General features: G+C 45.3%; 1 protein-coding gene across 4 annotated transcripts in view; it reads left to right on the forward strand.

The window, feature by feature from the left end:
* The window catches only part of LOC143523178 (uncharacterized), a 42,697-nt gene extending 37,485 nt beyond the window's left edge, over positions 1-5,212 (forward strand). For all 4 annotated transcript variants that reach the window (XM_077017449.1, XM_077017452.1, XM_077017451.1 and 1 more), the window contains 7 exons: positions 1,665-1,840; positions 1,971-2,144; positions 2,390-3,721; positions 3,936-3,977; positions 4,126-4,185; positions 4,286-4,349; positions 4,596-5,212. In XM_077017449.1, coding sequence (XP_076873564.1) covers positions 1,665-1,840; positions 1,971-2,144; positions 2,390-3,721; positions 3,936-3,977; positions 4,126-4,185; positions 4,286-4,345 — 1,844 coding nt within the window. In that variant the 3' untranslated portion in view covers positions 4,346-4,349; positions 4,596-5,212. The remainder of the gene's footprint in view (positions 1-1,664; positions 1,841-1,970; positions 2,145-2,389; positions 3,722-3,935; positions 3,978-4,125; positions 4,186-4,285; positions 4,350-4,595) is intronic.
* The last annotated feature ends 14,139 nt before the right edge of the window (positions 5,213-19,351 follow it).

Raw genomic sequence — 19,351 nt, forward strand, 5'->3', positions numbered from 1 at the left:
CCACGAAAGAAGGAGAAAGAAAAGGAAACTGGCGGCTTCCTGAAAGGTGGCTGGTTATTCTGTGACAAGCATAGGTGTGAATGAAAAAGGAAGAAATCATGTCAAGTCTCAGGGAAAAAGGAGGGTTTAATGCAGGGGTCTCCAACCTTTTTGGAACTGGGAGCTACTTCTTGGATACCAGTTATTGCGGAGGGCTACCGGGGGGGGGCCTTGGCAGCAAACGGAAGTTGTTGAGCGGGGGGGGGGGGGGGGGGGGGGGGGGGGTGGCGTCGAACGAAAGTTGCGTGTGCGAGTGCGGACAATCTGTAATAGTAGCAAAAACATAAACGATGCGGCGCTTTGGTGCATGGCGCTATAGTGAGCTATTTTTAAAACAAGCCCGCGGGCGACTCATGACGTGGGTGACTCCTGGTTTATTCAATATTGACGGCAGCCTAACTTTTTGATTGACAGCTAATTGAGCAATAGAACACGAGAGGGAGTGTGTTATCGTATGTACATGCCGTTACTTGACAACGCGTCCGCGGAGTGATACAGAGAATGAGAATACCGTGCTGTTATCACACATATCTGCAGGGTTAGAACACTTCTCAACCAGTCGGATTGTGAACTAACTGTTGTATAATTGGCGAATAATCATTTAGTGTTAGAAGGGGAGGGACAACTGTGAATTTTGATTGGACATAAATTTAAGTGAATTTCTCGATGGGACCAATTAGGTTTACAAATTTATATGTAATTCATTGGCCCTTTGGCGAGCTACTCGGAAAGGGGTGGCGAGCTACTGGTAGCTCGCGAGCGACGTGTTGGAGACCCCTGGTTTAATGTATAACGTGCGCAAACCAAAAACCTGTGACTTGACCTGAATTAAGGATATAATAACCAGCAGTCAACTGGTACAAAGACAAGACATATATAGACAAACAAATGACCGTCAGGTGAGGCGGATCATAGCCCCACCTGAGGGACGAACACAATGCAACAAGAAGACAATTGCCGCTGTACACGGATGTGACCAGTAGGGGGCCCACTGTACCGTGACAGAACTATTACCTGTTTTCCAAGTTCTCTTGTTCCCTCCCTGCTCTCATCCATTCGCATATTGCAGATGTATACTGAATCCCCTAGTGTTACATGGTCTGTCCAAAAACTCTCGTCACCGCATTAAGAGTTTGTTCTGCCTTATGAGGCAGTCATGGCCTGGTGGTTAGGGAACTGGTCTTGTGACCAGAGGGTCGTGGGTTTGATTCCCAGACCTGAGGCCATGACTGAGGTGCCCCTGAGCAAGGCCCTTAACCCTCAATTGCTCACTCGTATAAAAAATTAAAAAAAAGAGATAAAAATGTAAGTCGCTCTGGATAAGGGCATCTGCCAAAATGCCATAAATGTAAATGTCTATTGGCCGTTTGTCTATGTACTGAATTAAATACAGAATCTGCAGTTAATACTACCTCTGTGCAATTGTGTCCCTCTTCACCTGTATTAGAACCAATAACGTTACAGACAACTACAGCTATAGGTTTGGTGAGGTCCAAAATCTACCCCTCTAAACCTCCTCCCCACACACACACATTTTTAGATATAGGTCTAATTTTCATTTCCCTTTTACCATTTCCCTCCTTTGACCAAAATCTGAAACTAATGTGTATTAATGTTATTTTTAGAATTCGCCTGCAGTAGTTCAGACTATGGGGGAGGACATTTGAATCAAAATGCAACTGTTGATTGCACTGGAGAAATGGTTGGCAATCAAATTATTGTATGTCAGTCTGCAGGATGGAACATAACACAAAACAACTGTATCCCCAGAGTCATTCAAAATCTGATAGACAGAGCTCAGGTAAATAGATTTTTATTGGGGAATTGATTTGATCCACAATAAATTTAATATGATTTCCAATAAAGAAAATTGTGATTGTCTGAATGTAAATTCAGAGTTTCTAATGGTTTGTGCTTTCCTTTGTTTGTAGAATTTAGCGGTATCAGACATCCCAGAAATAACGGCCAATCTCAGCAGTGCTACTTTGGCAAATAGGCAAAACATAACAGGGTCTCAGGTGACCATATTGGGAATTGTTGAGCTACTGCAACAAATTGCTAATGTGTCACAAAACTTAGCAGAAATCACTGAACTCATTATGAAGGTTTGTATTCATTTTTACTTTTGGACGAATTTTATGTGTGACTTCAGCAAATATCCTGTTTTGAATAGGCTGTTGAGAATAATATATTTGACACTATAAACTGATAACTATCAGCAAGTTATCGTGCAGCATATCGCCAGTTAAAAGTACTACTTGCTTTTACTTCAAAAAGAGGAGACACTATATTTCATTTTGTTAAAACAGATGAGGAAAATATGACTTTAACAGAGTTTTTCAATTTAAAGGATTTCCTGCAAACAGTAGGGGTCATTACATCCATAGAAGCACAGAAAACATGGACAACTCTGAACAATAACAATGAAACCCAGAAGACCAGCTCGTTACTTCTGATGTCCATCGAGGAAATGGCACAGAAACTCTCAAATAGAACCTTTGAAATAGTAAACAGCACCATTCATCTCACCAGAACGAACATTTCTGTTCCATATTTACATCATTTTGGTCAAAATGTAATAGATATCTTAGATTTACCAGGAAATACTGAAGACATTTTTTTTACCTTCATATTTCTCTCAAATTTTAGCACTGTCTTGCCAGTTCGAAATGCAGCTCATACCAGCATCAATGGAGACGTAGTTGTGATCAGGCCAGAAAAAATCATTAACAACATAAACATTTCCTTTTCCCTTATAAACAATTCACTGAAATACCCACAGTGTGTGTTTTGGAACTTTGCTCTCTTGCAAGGGATTGGAGGATGGGACCCAACTGGGTGTGAATCAAAGGTTGTAGAAAATGAAACAGTTAAATGTGAATGTAATCACACAACCTCTTTTTCAATCCTGATGTCACCATTTGCCAGCAATTCTTCTGACTTAGCCTACATAACTTACATTGGTGTTGGGATTTCGATGGTCAGCTTGGTTTTATGCCTCATTATTGAAATCATTATTTGGAAAGCCATGACAAGGAACGACACATCCTACATGCGGCATGTCTCCATAGTCAACATTGCTCTGTCCCTCCTGATTGCGGACATATGCTTCATCATTGGAGCATCCATTGTGAATCCAGAACGGGAGACACCAGTGGGTCCCTGCAGTGCAGTGACGTTCTTCATCCACTTCTTTTACCTTGTCCTTTTCTTTTGGATGTTGCTGTCAGCACTCTTGCTCCTCTACCGTACCGTCATGGTCTTTTCTGGATTGTCCAGGGTCAAGATGATGGCCATAGCGTTCACCATCGGCTATGGGGCCCCATTACTCATAGCTGTAATCACTGTGGCATCAACAGCTGGAAACAAAGGATATGTGGCAAAAAAGGATGCATGTTGGCTGAACTGGGATCAAACGAAGGCCCTCCTAGCATTTGTGATTCCAGCTCTGACAATTGTAGTTATCAATCTCTTGGTGCTTATTGTGGTTATATACAAGATGTTGAGGAGGGGAGTTGGTTCCTCCAGTCAGCCAGATGAGAAACATATCTTAGTGGTCATTGCCAGATGTGTGGGGATTTTAACCCCTATATTTGGTCTGACCTGGGGAATCGGCATTGGAACCATGGTGTCCCCTAATAAGGGAATTCACGTGGTGTTTGCAACCCTTAATTCACTGCAGGTACCAATTTTATTTCACATATTAGCTTAAAATAATAAAGTAAGAAATGAGTATTAAGTTATGAATTCTTGGACAATTTTGATTATTTCACATATTTTACCTATAATTGGAGTGGTGCATGCTTAATTCACTGTGCACACTACAATGCATTTAATTACAGCAGAAATGATGCACCATGTGCTTAATGCAGGAAATCTCATTTATCTTTTGAAAGGGCTTCTTTATTTTGGTGTTTGGAACATTGCTGGACAGTAAGGTACGTACTGTCAGTCTTGACAAAAACCTTTTCTAAAAATAAACGAATTCCACTTTTGACACTCCATCTCAGTCACCTCTTTTGGTTGTATTATTGATATTAAATGAATTTCAACAGTACTTGGAGATTACCAGTTTTGTGTTTGCAGGTCCGAGAGGTGCTGGCAAGAAGGTTGTCACTGATTAACATTAGCTCTAACCGCACAAGGGTAAATAACCAAATACCTTTGATCATGAATGTGTGTAATTTTGGATGTATTCATCCACACTTTAAATACCTACGTGTTGATGCTCATGTGTCAATTACAGAGCACTACTGCAGGACTGTCGTCTTCTAGTGGACATCCCATCATTCAGAGATTGCGGTGAAGAAGTAAGTATTTGATCCCATATTATTCAACAAAAAATATCTTTCTCAAATTTTCAATTAGGCTGTTTTATGATTGTTGAAGGTGTCATGTAGTTTTTCATCATCATAATGTGCTATCACACACTACAAATTCCTTCAGTGTTGTAGAAAATCATATGGTCTAACTTGCCTAAGCCATGCACTGACTTCTGCTTGTCATATTTTGTTATAAAGTAATTTTATGTAAGAATTGTGTGTACAACATTTCAGATTGGAACAGGTTCTCTCCAGTTCCTTCTTCAAGCAACTTGGACACATTTGAGAATGAGAATATATATATAAATTTCCATTGTATGGCTACGCTGGTTGGTTGGTTTACTTTATGAATACTGTACTGTTTATGTAAAAACATTTTAAATTTAATTTATTTTATTTAATTATCATAATTCATTTTGAGGAAGATTTCGCTGGGATTTACATGCACCTTTTAATCTTGTACCATTTTCATTACAACTGCCCGATTTCGTAGTCAATGTGAAGAAAAAGTCTTTGAGCAGGATACTGTCAACGTTGGCTTCTCCACAGCTTCTTTGTTTTCTGTGGTTTCCTGTCTTGTCTTTGCTTTGGTGTTTACTTTCAGGTTTTGTGTTCGTCATGTATCTTGACTCTGTCTATATTGGTAATTTGCACCTGGACCATTGGTACAACTGATTTTTTTCATATTTACCCGAAATAAATAAACTCAGCAAATGCGTTAACATCGTAATCAAGAGACTGTGGCTTAGCTTTGCTGTTTGCCTTAACTTTAACTCAGTAGGTTACTGCTCTGGCGTTTTACGCCTTTCTCAGTTGTTGAGCTGCTACTTTATTTTGGCATTATGGACAATAAACTCTTTGCAGCTCTAACACTGCCTCCTGCTACTTCTGTTCCATCCACGATATCACACTTACTAGGAAGAGGAATGATGCTCATCAGGAAACCAGTCACTTTTCTGTCTCGCTTTCTATGTATGCTGTATGAAGAGCTCAGATTTAAATGGGGGGATAACGTATACAAGGTTCTTGTTACGTTTTATGTCACAACTCAGGTGGCTGAATCCTCTCCCCAACACACATCCTCACACCTCCTTACCCGCACACACACACAAGAGTGCATGTACACAAGCACACATGCCTTTGTATTACAAGATTAGTATTATTATTTTAAATTGTGGATTTCAGAGTGTTCTTTAGTTATTTTTATCTAAGAAACATAGACATGTCTTTTCAAAATAATGCAGGCCAATCTTTAAATGTCACATTATACCAGTGTGTTTTAAACAAATCTGTTAGTGGATTGCAGATTTCTATATAACAGGCAAGAAACAGCAGATGTGAATAGTAAAACACGCCTCAGATGCCCTGACCCTCAGCCTCTCCTCTTTAATCTTTACACAGTCACAAGGCTGGACTGGTAATGTGGCATACTGGTCCGACAGTCCTCAATGGCCGATGGATTTTTTTTCCTTCCCTTTTTTTCGAAGAGACCGGCCCATAATTTGGCCCATATATCTTCAATATAGACAGTGGTCTGAACCAATCAGGATATAGGATGAAAGTGGCCCCACCCTTTCTCCGCGTGGTCCACTGTAACCAGAGTTGGCAGGTTCGTGGTTTTCACGCCAAATTGGGCTTGTTTGAAAATCCAGCTGCGGGTAAAAATTCTGACATTTTTGTAGGACCTGGCAACCCTGGCTGTAACTCCCGCTACGTTCAGTGTTGAGCGCGTTGTTAAAGGAGAGGCAGCATGGAGCAACAGAAGCGGCAGAAAGGGGGAGCGAAGAAATTGAAGAGTCTCAATGTAGATGCTACAAAATATGTAAAAATGTTCGCTGCTGTAGCCACCGCGTTCTCTGTAGGTGAAGACAGCAGCAGCAGACAGAGAGAGCAGCAGCCAGAGATGCAGGCTTGTGAAAGATAAACCTAATAGACAGACTGAGCGGGAAAGTGTAGTACGTAAGCAGGTATTAACGTTAGGATAACACAGGGACTTTATTACATGAGAATGATGAGCAATGACGATTGATTAGTATCAATACTAATTGGTGTTTGCATACTTCCCAAAATCCTGCTGCCACGCGCCATTATTCTGATAAAATAGCAAATGGTCAAGACTGAAGAAGTGTTGGATGAGCAGCAAGTTTCCATTTTAGGCTATCATAGCATTTTAGATATTTAGGTTAAAGGTGTGTTGAAAGGCTGCATAGAAGTTTGAGTTTGTAGCCTATATGCTGTGGTTGAACATATTTAAAAAAGCTCTCAAACAAGTAAAATTACAGATTTTAAAACTTATAAATGATAACTAAAAGCTTTAAATTTAAGCATGACCAGGGGCGAACTGGGGAGAAAAAGTGGCCCGGTGTCACGTAGGGCTACGCCCCCTCTCCTCGCTGTCACTCCAACGTCTCTGTTCCTCATGTCTTTGTTGTTCCTTGCCTGTTAGCCCCGCCCAGCTCGTCTGTTGCCCTGGTTTCCCTTGTCTGCCACTCCCGTGTCGTAATTGTGATCACCTGTTCCTAGTTTAGTTTCATGTTCATATAGTCCCTGTATTTCCCCAGTCTGGTTGTCTGTTATTCGTTGTATCGTGTTCAGCTCTTGTGATTCTGTGCTCGCTCATTTCTAGTATTGTATTCTCCGTTGTCTGCTCCTTGTTCTGTGTACCCTGCTTAGTTTTGTTCTGTCTTTACTATGCCCCTGTATCTGTCAAACCTGGATGGCTCACCTGTTATGACCCCTGCCTGTGACTACGACTTCGATTATGGATTGCCCTGTAATAAATCTCGCTCTTCTCAGCATTTGTGTCCGTCCCCTCGCTCCGCAGCGCGAGTTGCGTTACACCCAGGAGTGGGAAGAGGGGAAAAACAACTGAAAAGCTACTGAAACCTACATTGTTCACTCAGTGAGTAACCTCTGCAGCTTTTCTTTTTTTCTCTCTCAGCTTTTCAGCGCTACCTTTACGTTTCGTAGTTTGTTTAGACCCTGGCTTAGACTGCTCCATCTTTACGGCAATGCGGACTTATTTTTTCACGTTTCAGTAGTGTCAACAGTGTCGCGGAGGGATCACATGATGAGTTAGACCAGGGGTGCCCAACCTTTTTTTAACCAAGATCTACTTTTGAAGTTGTTGGCATGCCGAGATCTACCAAGTCAAACACCAGGGCCGGGCAATAATTTAAACAAAGAACCCCAATCACAGTTCAAATGTAACTGTTTTTTTTATTTGCACAGGTGGAGAATAAGACGTAAATCCAACAAATGAGGAAATGATCAATGCGTCAAAAATAGGTTGTCAAAACAGAACAAGACAGCATCTCTATCTCTCAGGCACACACACACACACACACACACACACACACACACACACACACACCCCAAAACTACAGAAAAGAGCAGTCAAAAAACTCCAGAAAAGGCTGGGCAGTCAAAAAACCCAAATCTAAATAAAAAACAATTCCACAGATTCACACACACACACACACACACACACACACAAAATAACTCTAGAAAAGATAACTTGAAAGCAGCGAGAATGCTAAACTTCACTGGGCAGTGGCACTGGCAGGGAAACCGGCAGATGGATTTAAATTCAACTGGAAAACAGATAAAAATCGGAACATACTTTTCTAAGTATATGGATATGAATATGTGTAATTCAAGATAGTAACATACTCTTCTAAGTCCAGTATGGATATGAATAGGCCTATGCCTAATTCAAGATGAGAATAATAAAAAAACACTTCTCTATCTTAGTGGGACTTCTGGCACTGGAAGGAGTCAGCTAGCTTCTCATAATCCGGTCAGTAGGAGCTGAGCGCCAGCCTTAAACAGGCCGCGAGGTGGTCATCAGTCAATGTGGTTTGTACTTAGACTTAATTATTTTCATGTGTGAAAAGGCAGATTCAAACAAATATGTTGATCCAAAAAGGGAAGTCATATTCAGTGCACATTGAGGCTTGGATACTTTTCTTCCAGCAGTAGGTTCCATAATTCGCCACTTATGCCATGTGTTACTCTGGATTTGATCTCAATGTCACTTTGCAGTGTGAGAATTTCATTCTCAACAGCACTGGCAGCCAGGCTGAAGAGTGTGGCTACTTTGGATGTAATGCAATCCAAATCAACATATTCCCCAAATAGAAAGCATTGAAACTGTGCTACAGGCTCAATGGAAGCAAAGTCAGTAAACCGGCGCTCAAACTCTGACAGAATGTTTTGGATTTGTTGCTCATAAGGAGCAAGTTCCAAACTGTCTTGGCCCTGACAGCGGAGCTCTGCCTCCATGTGCAGAAAGTTCCTTAGATCACACTTTTGCAATCTGCTTAACAGCAGCCGTAACTTCGTTTTAAAGGCGTTCACTGAACTGATCATGTTGGCGATGAACTTTCCTTTCCCCTGCAGCTCGAGATTCAAGTCATTGATCTTATTGGTGACATCGGTGAGAAAAGCCAAATCAATGAGCCACTGACTTCTAGCTGAGTATAAGCAGCTGCATGGGTTGTTGAGTGTTTCAGGAACTCTTTAATTTCGGGCAAAAGTTCCAAAAATCTTTCGAGGAATGAGAGGGTGAGAGCCCAGTAGAGTCCATGAAATGGAGCCAGGGAGAAGCGGAGCAGCCGATGGTGACTGACAGTGGACTCTCATGCGGTCCGCCTGGAGTCCGCCTGCACCCGACGCGCCCGCCAGCCGCGCTGCACCCGACACGTCCACCAGCCTGGCACCTGTTTCGTGTGTGTCTGTTCCGGTGTTTGTAAGTCTTCCCGTATGTTTGCCAAACCCACTTTTCCCATTTGTGCCTCTTTGTGTAAGTACACCTGTTTGTGTGTTTGTGAACGTTCCGTTGTGCTTGTCTAACGTGTTTTCCCCGGTCTTCCCAGGGAGGGTGTTCTAGGCGGTTCATGGCGGACTCTCCGCCGAGGGCGGTCATCTCCCAGGCGCAGGACTGAGCGCGTCGGATCCGCCCATCTACGTGGGTTCGGGGCACTCAGTCCTGTTGGCACCCCGGGAGGGGTAGTGCCCTTGGTGGGGGAGTCTGTCACGTTGAGGACCCCGGCCCCTCCCTTTTGGGAGTGTGTTTACGTAGTCTACGTCTCCTAGTCTGCGTCTGTGGATCTCCGTGGGTGCGGTTATGTCTTGTGATCATCCGTCTCACCTGTAGCTCGTCTCGTAATCACGTGGGACTCATGTGGTTTGTCTACTCAATGTGCGTTCGCGCAGTGTCCTGTACTCGTCGTTGTCTGAGTCCACACATTTACGTGTGCTTTCATGTCTTTTCGTGCGCTTTATGTGTTACATGTAATAAAAGTGACATCTGCTGCTACAAGGGATTCTGTGTCTCATCCTTCACCGCTCCGCCAACGTCACAAAATGTCTGCTTTAGCCTTGCCGTGCTCGATTTTATCCATCTGTTCATTCTGGTGTTCTACACTAACTGGTTTTAGTTGATTGACCTTAAAACGAGCACTTCTTAACGCTTAACATTCGTTCAGATTGGCTATTTTATATTTCTGAAGCAATTTTCTTAAATACAAGTAAATAACCATGTAACGTTCATGACGTTTGCGCTGTCATTTCTACAATGCTCAGTTAAATGTACAATGGAGGAAAAGTGGGACACCATGCACCAGTTACTGCTAAAGCCTGGTTCACACTACACGACTTTTCAGTCGTCAGGTTTTTGTGCCGTCCGCACTACACGACTGGTTGTGCTGTAATCGCGAGTCTTTAAGTTGTTGTGGCTTTCACACTACATGACTGATCGGCGACGCGGGCTCACGAATTACATGACTGGGGAATCGCCGACTCATCTCGCTGCCGTCCAAAAACACGAGAACACGAAAACGAAACTCTCCCAGAACCAGCAACACCACGTAGAAGAAAAAAACAATGTACATGTACTCCACATTTTCGTTATTATTATTATTTTTTACCATTTAAACACTCCATAGTCCCAAGTTGCCAGAATTATTTAATCTCTCCGTTGCAGTGAACATAGATATAATCAATCGCACTATTTCTCAAGTGCTGTCACAATAACTTAAACACAGTGTTGTAGTAAAGTTGTAAGAAAGGTGAGGATTTTGTGTGGTTACTGTTTTGAAATCATTCTTGAAAGTTTTTTACATTCTTCAGAGATATCTTCAGCGGTGCCGCGGTTCTCTCTCCGCGTTCCCATTGGCTGTAGCTAGACGCTGCTGCCGACTTTCAGTCGCCGACTGCTAGATATTAAACATGCTAGATATCTGCCAGTCGTCTGCGACCAGTCGGCGACGGCTCAGTGAGCGTCTTTCAGCAGTTCACACTACACGACTGAGCGAGCGACGAGTGATCGCCGATTTGCCTCCGACCACAGTTTTTGTCGGCGATCAGTCGGCGACTGAAAAACCAGCCTAAAATCGTGTAGTGTGAACCAGGCTTTAAGGTATCATACCCAAAGACCTTAAATAAATCACAGAGGCAAAACCTCAGAAGATATGCCTCCAAGTTTCAAATTAAAGGTCAGTAAAGTTATATCATATGTTAGTCTGAAAATGTTTCCAGCATTAATATTGTAGGTTGGATAGTTTCATAGACCTTATAACAATGTGCTTCCAGCACTAAGACTGTAGGTAGGACAGACTATATTACCTTATATTTTACAGACTATATTACCATATCAGAATATGCTTATACTATGAATCTTTGTGTGGTTTATTTTACATTTTAGAAGGAGACCTCTTGTTTGAAGGCAGCAGAAAGGCCATTAAAACAATGGAAGAGGCCAGGGTATTGTTTGGGGAGTTTCACTCCTCCCCAATGGGTGGCCACTCAGGCATCATGAAGACTCGGGATGCCATGTGTGCCAGGTTTTATTGGCCAGGCATGATGGTTGATGTCCAAAATTGAGTATGGTTTTTGTGGTTATTTTATTTTATAATTAATAGAAAGTGTCATAATATCTTAACAGATGTATGTCTTTAGGTCTTGGAATGTGACAGATCTCAGAAAGTGGGGAAACCACTGACTGTTGCACAACCATTGCAATTTATCAAGGTAAGTGCATTCGCTTCGTCAGTAGAAATACATGAAATGTATATATATATATTTATATATTGGTAGGTGTCTGCTGTTTGGGAGCTCATTGGGATGGACCTTACTGGACCCTTAACCAAAACGACTGATGGATTTCAGTACATTTTAACCATAACCGATGTGATGGAAATTTTATGATTTCCCTTTCCCTTTCTTAGTATATATTAAACACATTAGTATTTTAATATATAATGTTTCATTCAGTTTTCAGAAGCTTTCCTTTTGACAGGAGACATCAGCAAACTGCAGACAACACAAGTAGCTATAAAGAGTGCACGCATGGAGATAGCATGTTCTTTGCTTGAATGTCAAGGTGAATTTTATAGTAATTCCATTCCATTCCGTTATGCATCGCACTGTTGTAAAATGACCCGCTATTCTCATAGGTACATGAATGCACTGGTCTTGACGCCCCCTCCAAGGGCACTACCCGTGCCGGGGTGCCAACAGGACCGAGTGCCCCGAACCCACGACGATGGGCGGATCCGACGCGCTCAGTCCTGCGTCTGGGAGGTGACCGCCCTCGGGGAAGCGTCCGCCACGGACCGCCTAGAACACCCTCCCTGGGAACACAGGGGAAAAGACGTTAGACAACGGCACGGTCACAAAAACACAAACAGGCACGCTTACACACATAGACACAAACGGGAAGAGGGGGTTAGGTACACATACGGGTAGACTTACAAACACAGGCACACACACACACGAAACAGGCGCCAGGCTGCGCGCCAGGAGGAGAGCGATGAGGGGAGAGAGATCGGGAGCCACTGGTGCTGCAGGCGCTGCGGTGGGCGGTGCTCCTCCTGCCCTTGCTGCAAACCCTCCACCGGGTGCAGCGCGGTTAGCCGACGCGCCAGGTGCAGCGCGGTTGGCCGACGCACCAGGTGCAGCGCGGTTGGTCCCACCCCTTGGTGGGTCGTACGGGAAACCCTCATCGCCCGGGGATCTCCCTCCGGACCTGGCAGTGGGAGTGGCTTCCTCCGCTTCCATCTCCTCCTCACTGCCACGGCTCCAGCTCATGGGCTGCCCCGAGCTGCCACCCCGGGAGCAGTCCATGTCGCTGGCTGGGGAGCGCTCGGGGGATGAACCCGCCTCTGGACTCCTCCTCCTCTTCACCGTCCCGGCGGACAGTTCCGAGGGGGGAGGGCTCTCCTCCTCCTCCTCCGTGTAGGAGCCCTCGGACGGAGGGTAATCCTTGTTCTCCTCCTCTTCCTCACCGTCTTCCTCGGGGTATGCGGAGCACTCCGATGGGGGGTACTCCTCCTCGTCGTGACCTTGCTCCACGCCTTCCTCCACGGTGGTAGAGGGACCCACGGGCAGAGGGAGGTAGTCCTCTTCCTCGGACTCCTCCCCCCCGTAGTCGACGGTGGACGCGTCGTCTAGCGATGGGGGGTAGTCCTCTCCCTCTCCACCGTAGTCCACCGTGGAGGCGTCGTATAACGACGGAGGGTAGGCCTCCTCCTCGTCTTCTAGCTCCTCCTCCTCGCCTGGGGAGTCCCCCTCCCCAAACTCGCTCTCGGGGGTTTTCTCCACCCCGCAGAGCGCAAAAGAGCTCACCCACAGGGGTGAGGGCTCCCTGGATGAAGAGGGGTGGTACATCCCCCAAAGCCGCACCACACCTCGGGGTCGTGGTGCACCCGCGCCTGTCGCTGCAGGGACGCACAGATCGGGTCCAGCTCGAGCTGCGCCAAAGTCGGCGGGACTTCGCGGCGCGGGGGGAGGAAGAAGAGCGGTGGTGCCGCTTGCAGGACTTTTTTCCCTTCTTGGGCTTGCTCTTATAGCCTGGCATTTTTCTTTGTCTCTTGAAGGCTCGTCGTTCTGTGACGGTGGGGTCTTGGTGAAGGACGAGACACAAATCCTCCTTTTTACGTAACTTTTATTTAACAGGATTGCGCAATAGTGCACGAGCAACATATACTTCACACGGAACGTGTAGACATTAGACAACGACGAGCACAGGACACTGCGCGAGCGCACATTAAATAGACAGACCACATTAGCCCCACGTGATTACGAGACAATTCACAGGTGAGACAGATTATCGCACGACATATCCATCACCACGGCGGTCGACAGACGCAGACAAAGCACGTGGACAACGTATACACACGCCCAAAAGGGAGGGGCCGGGGTCCTCAACGTGACATTAGAATTGAGCTGTTATATTGGAGAAATTCAGAAAATACATATTAGAGATGATTTCAATAAAATCATAAAAGTGATTGTGATATAATAATGCTAAGTTTGAATCAATTACTTTAACCAGTAATAAAAAATAATAATAATTCCACGTCGTACCCCACATACATAAATTACAAGTCGGTTGTGCTGTGCTAATTATGAGGGGACGGTCTAAACCAGGGGTGCCCACAGTTTTCAGCTTGCGAGCTACTTATAAGTAATTTGTTGAGGGGGGGTGGCGAACATAATTTGTTGAGTGGATTGCAGATTGGCTACCGTGAATGTCAATCAAAATACAACCGTCAGTGCAGATGTGCGATTCATCTACGTACTATTTTATGTGACGCGATCTATGCACATTCCTTCGCGATCGACCGACACTTCCTTCGCGATCGACCGGTAATGAGCACCCCTGGTCTAAACCAAAAATGCCAGAGCCGATTTTTTGTCCCAGTCCAGCCCTGCATAGTCATGGTCAGCCGCATATTTAACAGTGATGAGTCAGCCTACAGAAAAGAGTAGTTCAGCTCAAGCAATAACCACAGGTGTGGTTGTAGAACTTAGACAGCACACCCTCATTCCCCATAACATTAGTTGCCCTAAGCAGTGATTCCAGTTCCCGGGCACCACTGTAACGCGGTGACTCACAGAGATTAAGTGGATCCAAGTACTGGCTCGCACTATGAAGAACCACAACGAACGCCGAAGAGCATGTGAGGCAGACTGACACAGGGAAACAGGGAAAAACTGAAACTTAAATGACGCGGAATAACTACGTGTATCAACAGAAATAATCAATAAACGTGAGGGGAAAGTAATTAAAGAGAGCTGAAAAGATCGCAAAAACAGTAGTGATGTCAAACTCGAAACGCGGAATCGAACTGAATCAATTCATTTGAATCACGGTGTTCCGAAACAATTTCGAAGTCCGTATCAAAATCATATATGTAATTTAACAAATGTACAAATGATGCAATATGTGCAATAAAGGAAAAAAACATTAAAGTGCCGTTCCAGAATAACAAGTGAGAAGTATTTTAAACTTTGATTAAAAAATGTCTAAAGTCATGGCTCTTCTAATGTTTTTATTCAGCTACTTTTGTGTAAGAGCGGCATATACTTCTGTTTAAAGAGCTTCTCCGTGCAGTTTCCGCCTTCTTTTGGCAGATCTGTTAAGATGATTGGCTGCAGTAAAAAATGATTGACAGCTAACTCTGGCTGATAATTGGCTTAATAAAAATTGATTGACAACAAAAGTCTAGTATCTGATTGGCTGCAGTCGAAAATGATTGCCACATGCTCCGCCCTTTACCCACGCCCACCGGGGCTCCGGCCTGCAGCATTACCCTTCTCGATGAGTCGGCGATTCCCCAGTCGTGTAATTCGTGAGCACGCGTTGCCGATCAGTCATGTAGTGTGAAAGCCACAACAACTGAAAGACTCGCGATTACAGCACAACCAGTCGTGTAGTGCGAACGGCACAAAAACCTGACGACTGAAAAATCGTGTAGTGTGAACCTGGCATTACCTGGTTTTATCGCTTAACCCGCTTCTTGGAATAATAAATAAAGGATTACGCATGCATTTTCCTACCTTACAATGTGAAATGAATAATGTCAGCTATATCAATCCACTGACTATTATAATGAAAAATACATCTTAATGACATAATTAAAACAACCCTGTTCTCTGCAAAATGATATGTTTTCATGACTAAATTTATTTAGGGACACAATATGCTATGGGGGAATATTTCATGTCATATTTCATTAAACAACACATCTGTTTCTGTAAAGAAAAGGTTGTGGATTTAGACCCTGGTTGCCCACTAGATGTCACTGTGGCATGTGATGATTCGAACGTTTCACAAGATCGAATCATTTTCCGAATCAATTGGTTCATTTGATTCGATCTCCCAAAAGCCCCACTTTTGCCATCACTAGAAGTAAGTACTTGAATAAAAGAAGGAGACAAAACAACAAATAAGAGAGAAATGGTGATGAAACGCCAACCACTGCAACCAGGAACCAATGAGAGAAATGGCAGAGTAACGTGAGGCATAAAGACCAAACGAATCAGCAGTGATCTGTCACAAATCCCTTCCTTAAGTAGGGATGACGTCAGGTGTGATTGCGGAGACCCCACCCAGAACTGGCTCATGGAATCCTCCTAGTGGCGGTCCTGGGCGTCGCATCCAAGCAAGCCCTGACAACCACTATATCCAGAGCCTCAGAAAACAAGAAAGCACAAGAGGATGCAGATTAAATTCATGAGTCTATCCTCACTAGGGATGTTACGATACTAGAAATGTACTAGTACCAATATAAAATATTGTTTTGGCCTGCTCAACTTCTATTATGACAGACCAATAAGGCAAGGCAATTCCCAGTCTATCATTTATGTTACATCCAAAGCCTAGACCACTTAATAATAGTTTCTTATGCTTACATCTTCCATAACATTTACCATACATATAATGCATTTAGCAAACTACAAGCCATATTACAGAAAGCTATTTTTTAAAACCTGTGTATCCTGTTTTGGAGGATTATTTTAAACGTACCAGCAATATGATGAATGACACAATTGCATTCCTATACAGCTGAAGTGGTTTTCCTCATTCCTCAGTCTGTTGTCACTACTGTCCCAAGGTCTGCTGTGGTCTATCCTATCCAGAGCCGGCCCTGACTAATGTGGTGCCCTAAGAGAGATTTGGTTGGTGCCCCCTGCATCATCAATCATCAGGTGGATTATATCAGTATTAAAGAAACAAATAAAAAGCAACTGAGTTATAAATATTACAGTATAACAATAAATAAATATAAAGGTGTTGCACAAAATTTTTTTTAAACTATTTTACATAAAGTAGTGCAGAGAACAACTACCACCACTGCAGATCAGTGCAATATGCCTACTGCAACATTGTTATTATTTCCAAAGTGCATCTGAAATGAACAGAGGCCATGCATTCCTATACAGCTGAAGTGGTTTTCCTCATTCCTCAGTCTGTTGTCACTACTGTCCCAAGGTCTGCTGTGGTCTATCCTATCCAGAGCCGGCCCTGACTAATGTGGTGCCCTAAGAGAGATTTGGTTGGTGCCCCCTGCATCATCAATCATCGGGTTGATTATATCAGTCTTAAAGAAACAAATAAAAAGCAACTGAGTTATAAATATTATTGTATACTGTATAACAATAAATAAATATAAAGATGTTGCACAAAAAATATTTAAAAACTATTTTACATGAAGTAGTGCAGAGAAAAACTACAACCACTGCAAATCAGTGCAATATGCCTACTGCATGCCTACTGTTATTATTTCAAAAGTGCATCTGAAATGAACAGAGGAGCTGTCACGGTGAGGGGGCCGGGTCGCCACCAGAGGGCACGCATCCCGGCCAGCAGCCGATCCCAGCACACACCCCCGCGCACGCAACCACTCCCACAGTCACAATCACCAGTATACTGAACACCTGTTTCTTATTTACTTTGCTCTTCTTAAGCCCGCAGGTCGTCTGGTCCAGTGCTGCACATTGCCGCTACATGAGCGTCTCTGGTCTCTGCGTGTCCGTCACTGCGTTCCCTACCTGCGTGCGCGCTACGAGCTTTACTTTGCATCACTTGCAGTGTATGCGTTACGAGCCTTACTAGTGTGCGCTACGAGCTTTACCTTGCATCACTTATAGTGTGTGCGCTAAGAGCTTTACTGGTGTGCGCTACGAGCTTTACCTTGCATCACTTGCTGTGTGCTTTATTGGTTTGGTTGCCATGGACAATAAACATCCTTCTGTTCAACCCCCGTCTCCGGCTGCCTCTGTCCTGACGCCTCCGGCGTCACAGAATGTGCAGCCTGGAGCAGCCGGAGGTGAGGGCGCCTCCGCGATAGAGGTATTGGCCCACCAAGGCATCGCCCTGGGCAGACAACAGCAGCAGACAACAACAGCTTCCTCCAGGAGCTCCGCGCGATGGTGACCACTCTGACGAGCTGCATACAGGCTTTGTCAGCGCAGACGTCCACACCTTCTCCGAGACCGCGGACACCGATTCCTCCTCCCGAGCCCTACAACGGGGATCCGGAGCGCTGTGAGGGCTTCCTGGTCCAGTGCAAACTGTATTTCACCAGCATGCCCCACTCCGAGGAGGCGGAGAAAGTCGCCTTCATGGTGAACCGGTTGCAGGGCAAGGCACTGGACTGGGGAGCAGCCCAGGTCAGCGCAGAGAAACCCTGCACCCGCAGCTACGACCAGTTCGTTCACGAACTGCGGGCGGTGTTCAACCACCCTAGCTGCGGGAGGGTTTGTGGTCAGAGCCTGTTGCAGCTACGTCAGGGAGACCGTAGCGCTGCTGACTACGCCCTGGAGTTCCGGACCCTGGCCGCCAGAACCGGTTGGGATGAAGCCGACCAGACAGACGTCTTCATAGCGGGGCTGAAACCCGACCTAAGGGCGGAACTGAGCTGTCGGCCCGAGGGAGAGGACCTGAACCAGGTGGTGCACCGAGCGATAACCGTAGACAGGTTGCTGCAGGAGCGAAAAGGAGGAGCGGCGCTTCCTCTCACCCCGCAGGCTCCCGTGCACATGCCGCCCCGTGAGACCACGACAGTCGAGCCCATGGATTTGGGTACTACCGCCCCCCCTCTCACTCGGACCGCTGGTCCGAGGAGGGGGCGGGCTAGGGTGAGTATCTCTTTGATGGGTGGTCTGTTAACGTGGGAAGCGTCGGTGTCTTACGGGGCAGTGTCTCTATCTGTGTTTGCCCTAGTGGACTCGGGAGCCTCAGGGAACCTGATCCGGAGGAGCGTTGCCGAGCAGCTGAGGGTGCCCCTGATCCAGCTGTAGAAACCGAGACGCGTGCACGCACTGGACGGGCAACCTGTGAGCGGGGGTTTTATTTCTCACCGCACTGCACCAGTCACCATACACGTTCAGTGCCGAAGGGAACTTATCAGTTTTTATGTAATCCCTTCCACACGTTATTCCATCATGTTAGGTCTCCCCTGGTTTAAGCTTCACAACCCTGTTATTGACTGGTCCACGGGTAAGCTGCTGAAGTGAGTAGCGCCCCTCCAGGGCACCCGGTCTCCCTCCCGTGTGTTCGCGCAATCCACCAGCGTTGAGAGCCCTAACATCAGCTCCACCCCGGTCATTCCCGCTCCGTACCGTGATCTAGCGGAGGTGTTCAGCGCTGCCAAGGCCACCCAGTTACCACCCCACCGACCCTGGGACTGTCACATCACCCTCAAGGCAGGTACTACGCCTCAGGAAGAGGAGCGGGTCATGGCTCAGTATGTTAAGGAGGCTCTCGCTCAGGGCTATATTACTCCCTCCACCTCTCCCGCCTCAGCCAGCGTCTTCTTCGTAAAGAAGAAAGACGGTGGTCTGAGGCCATGCGTAGATTACCGAGGGCTCAATTCCCTCTTAGTGAACTTTGCCTACCCGCTGCCTCTAATGCCGTCGGCGCTGGAGCAGTTAAGGAAGGCTAAAGTTTTCACTAAACTGGATCTGCGCAGCGCCTACAACCTTATTCGCGTACGCGCGGGTGATGAATGGAAGATGGCGTTTAGTACCTCTACGGGGCACTACGAGTATCGCCTCTTGCCTTATGGCTTGGCATCTGCTCCGTCGTTCTTCCAGGCGTTCATTAACGGGGTCTTAAGGGAGTATCTGAATAGATGCGTTGTCGCTTACATTGATGACATTCTGATCTATTCTCCCTCCTACGACCAACATGTGCGTGA

The sequence above is a fragment of the Brachyhypopomus gauderio genome, chromosome 9 (genome assembly GCF_052324685.1).
Source record: "Brachyhypopomus gauderio isolate BG-103 chromosome 9, BGAUD_0.2, whole genome shotgun sequence".
NCBI lineage: Eukaryota > Metazoa > Chordata > Actinopteri > Gymnotiformes > Hypopomidae > Brachyhypopomus > Brachyhypopomus gauderio.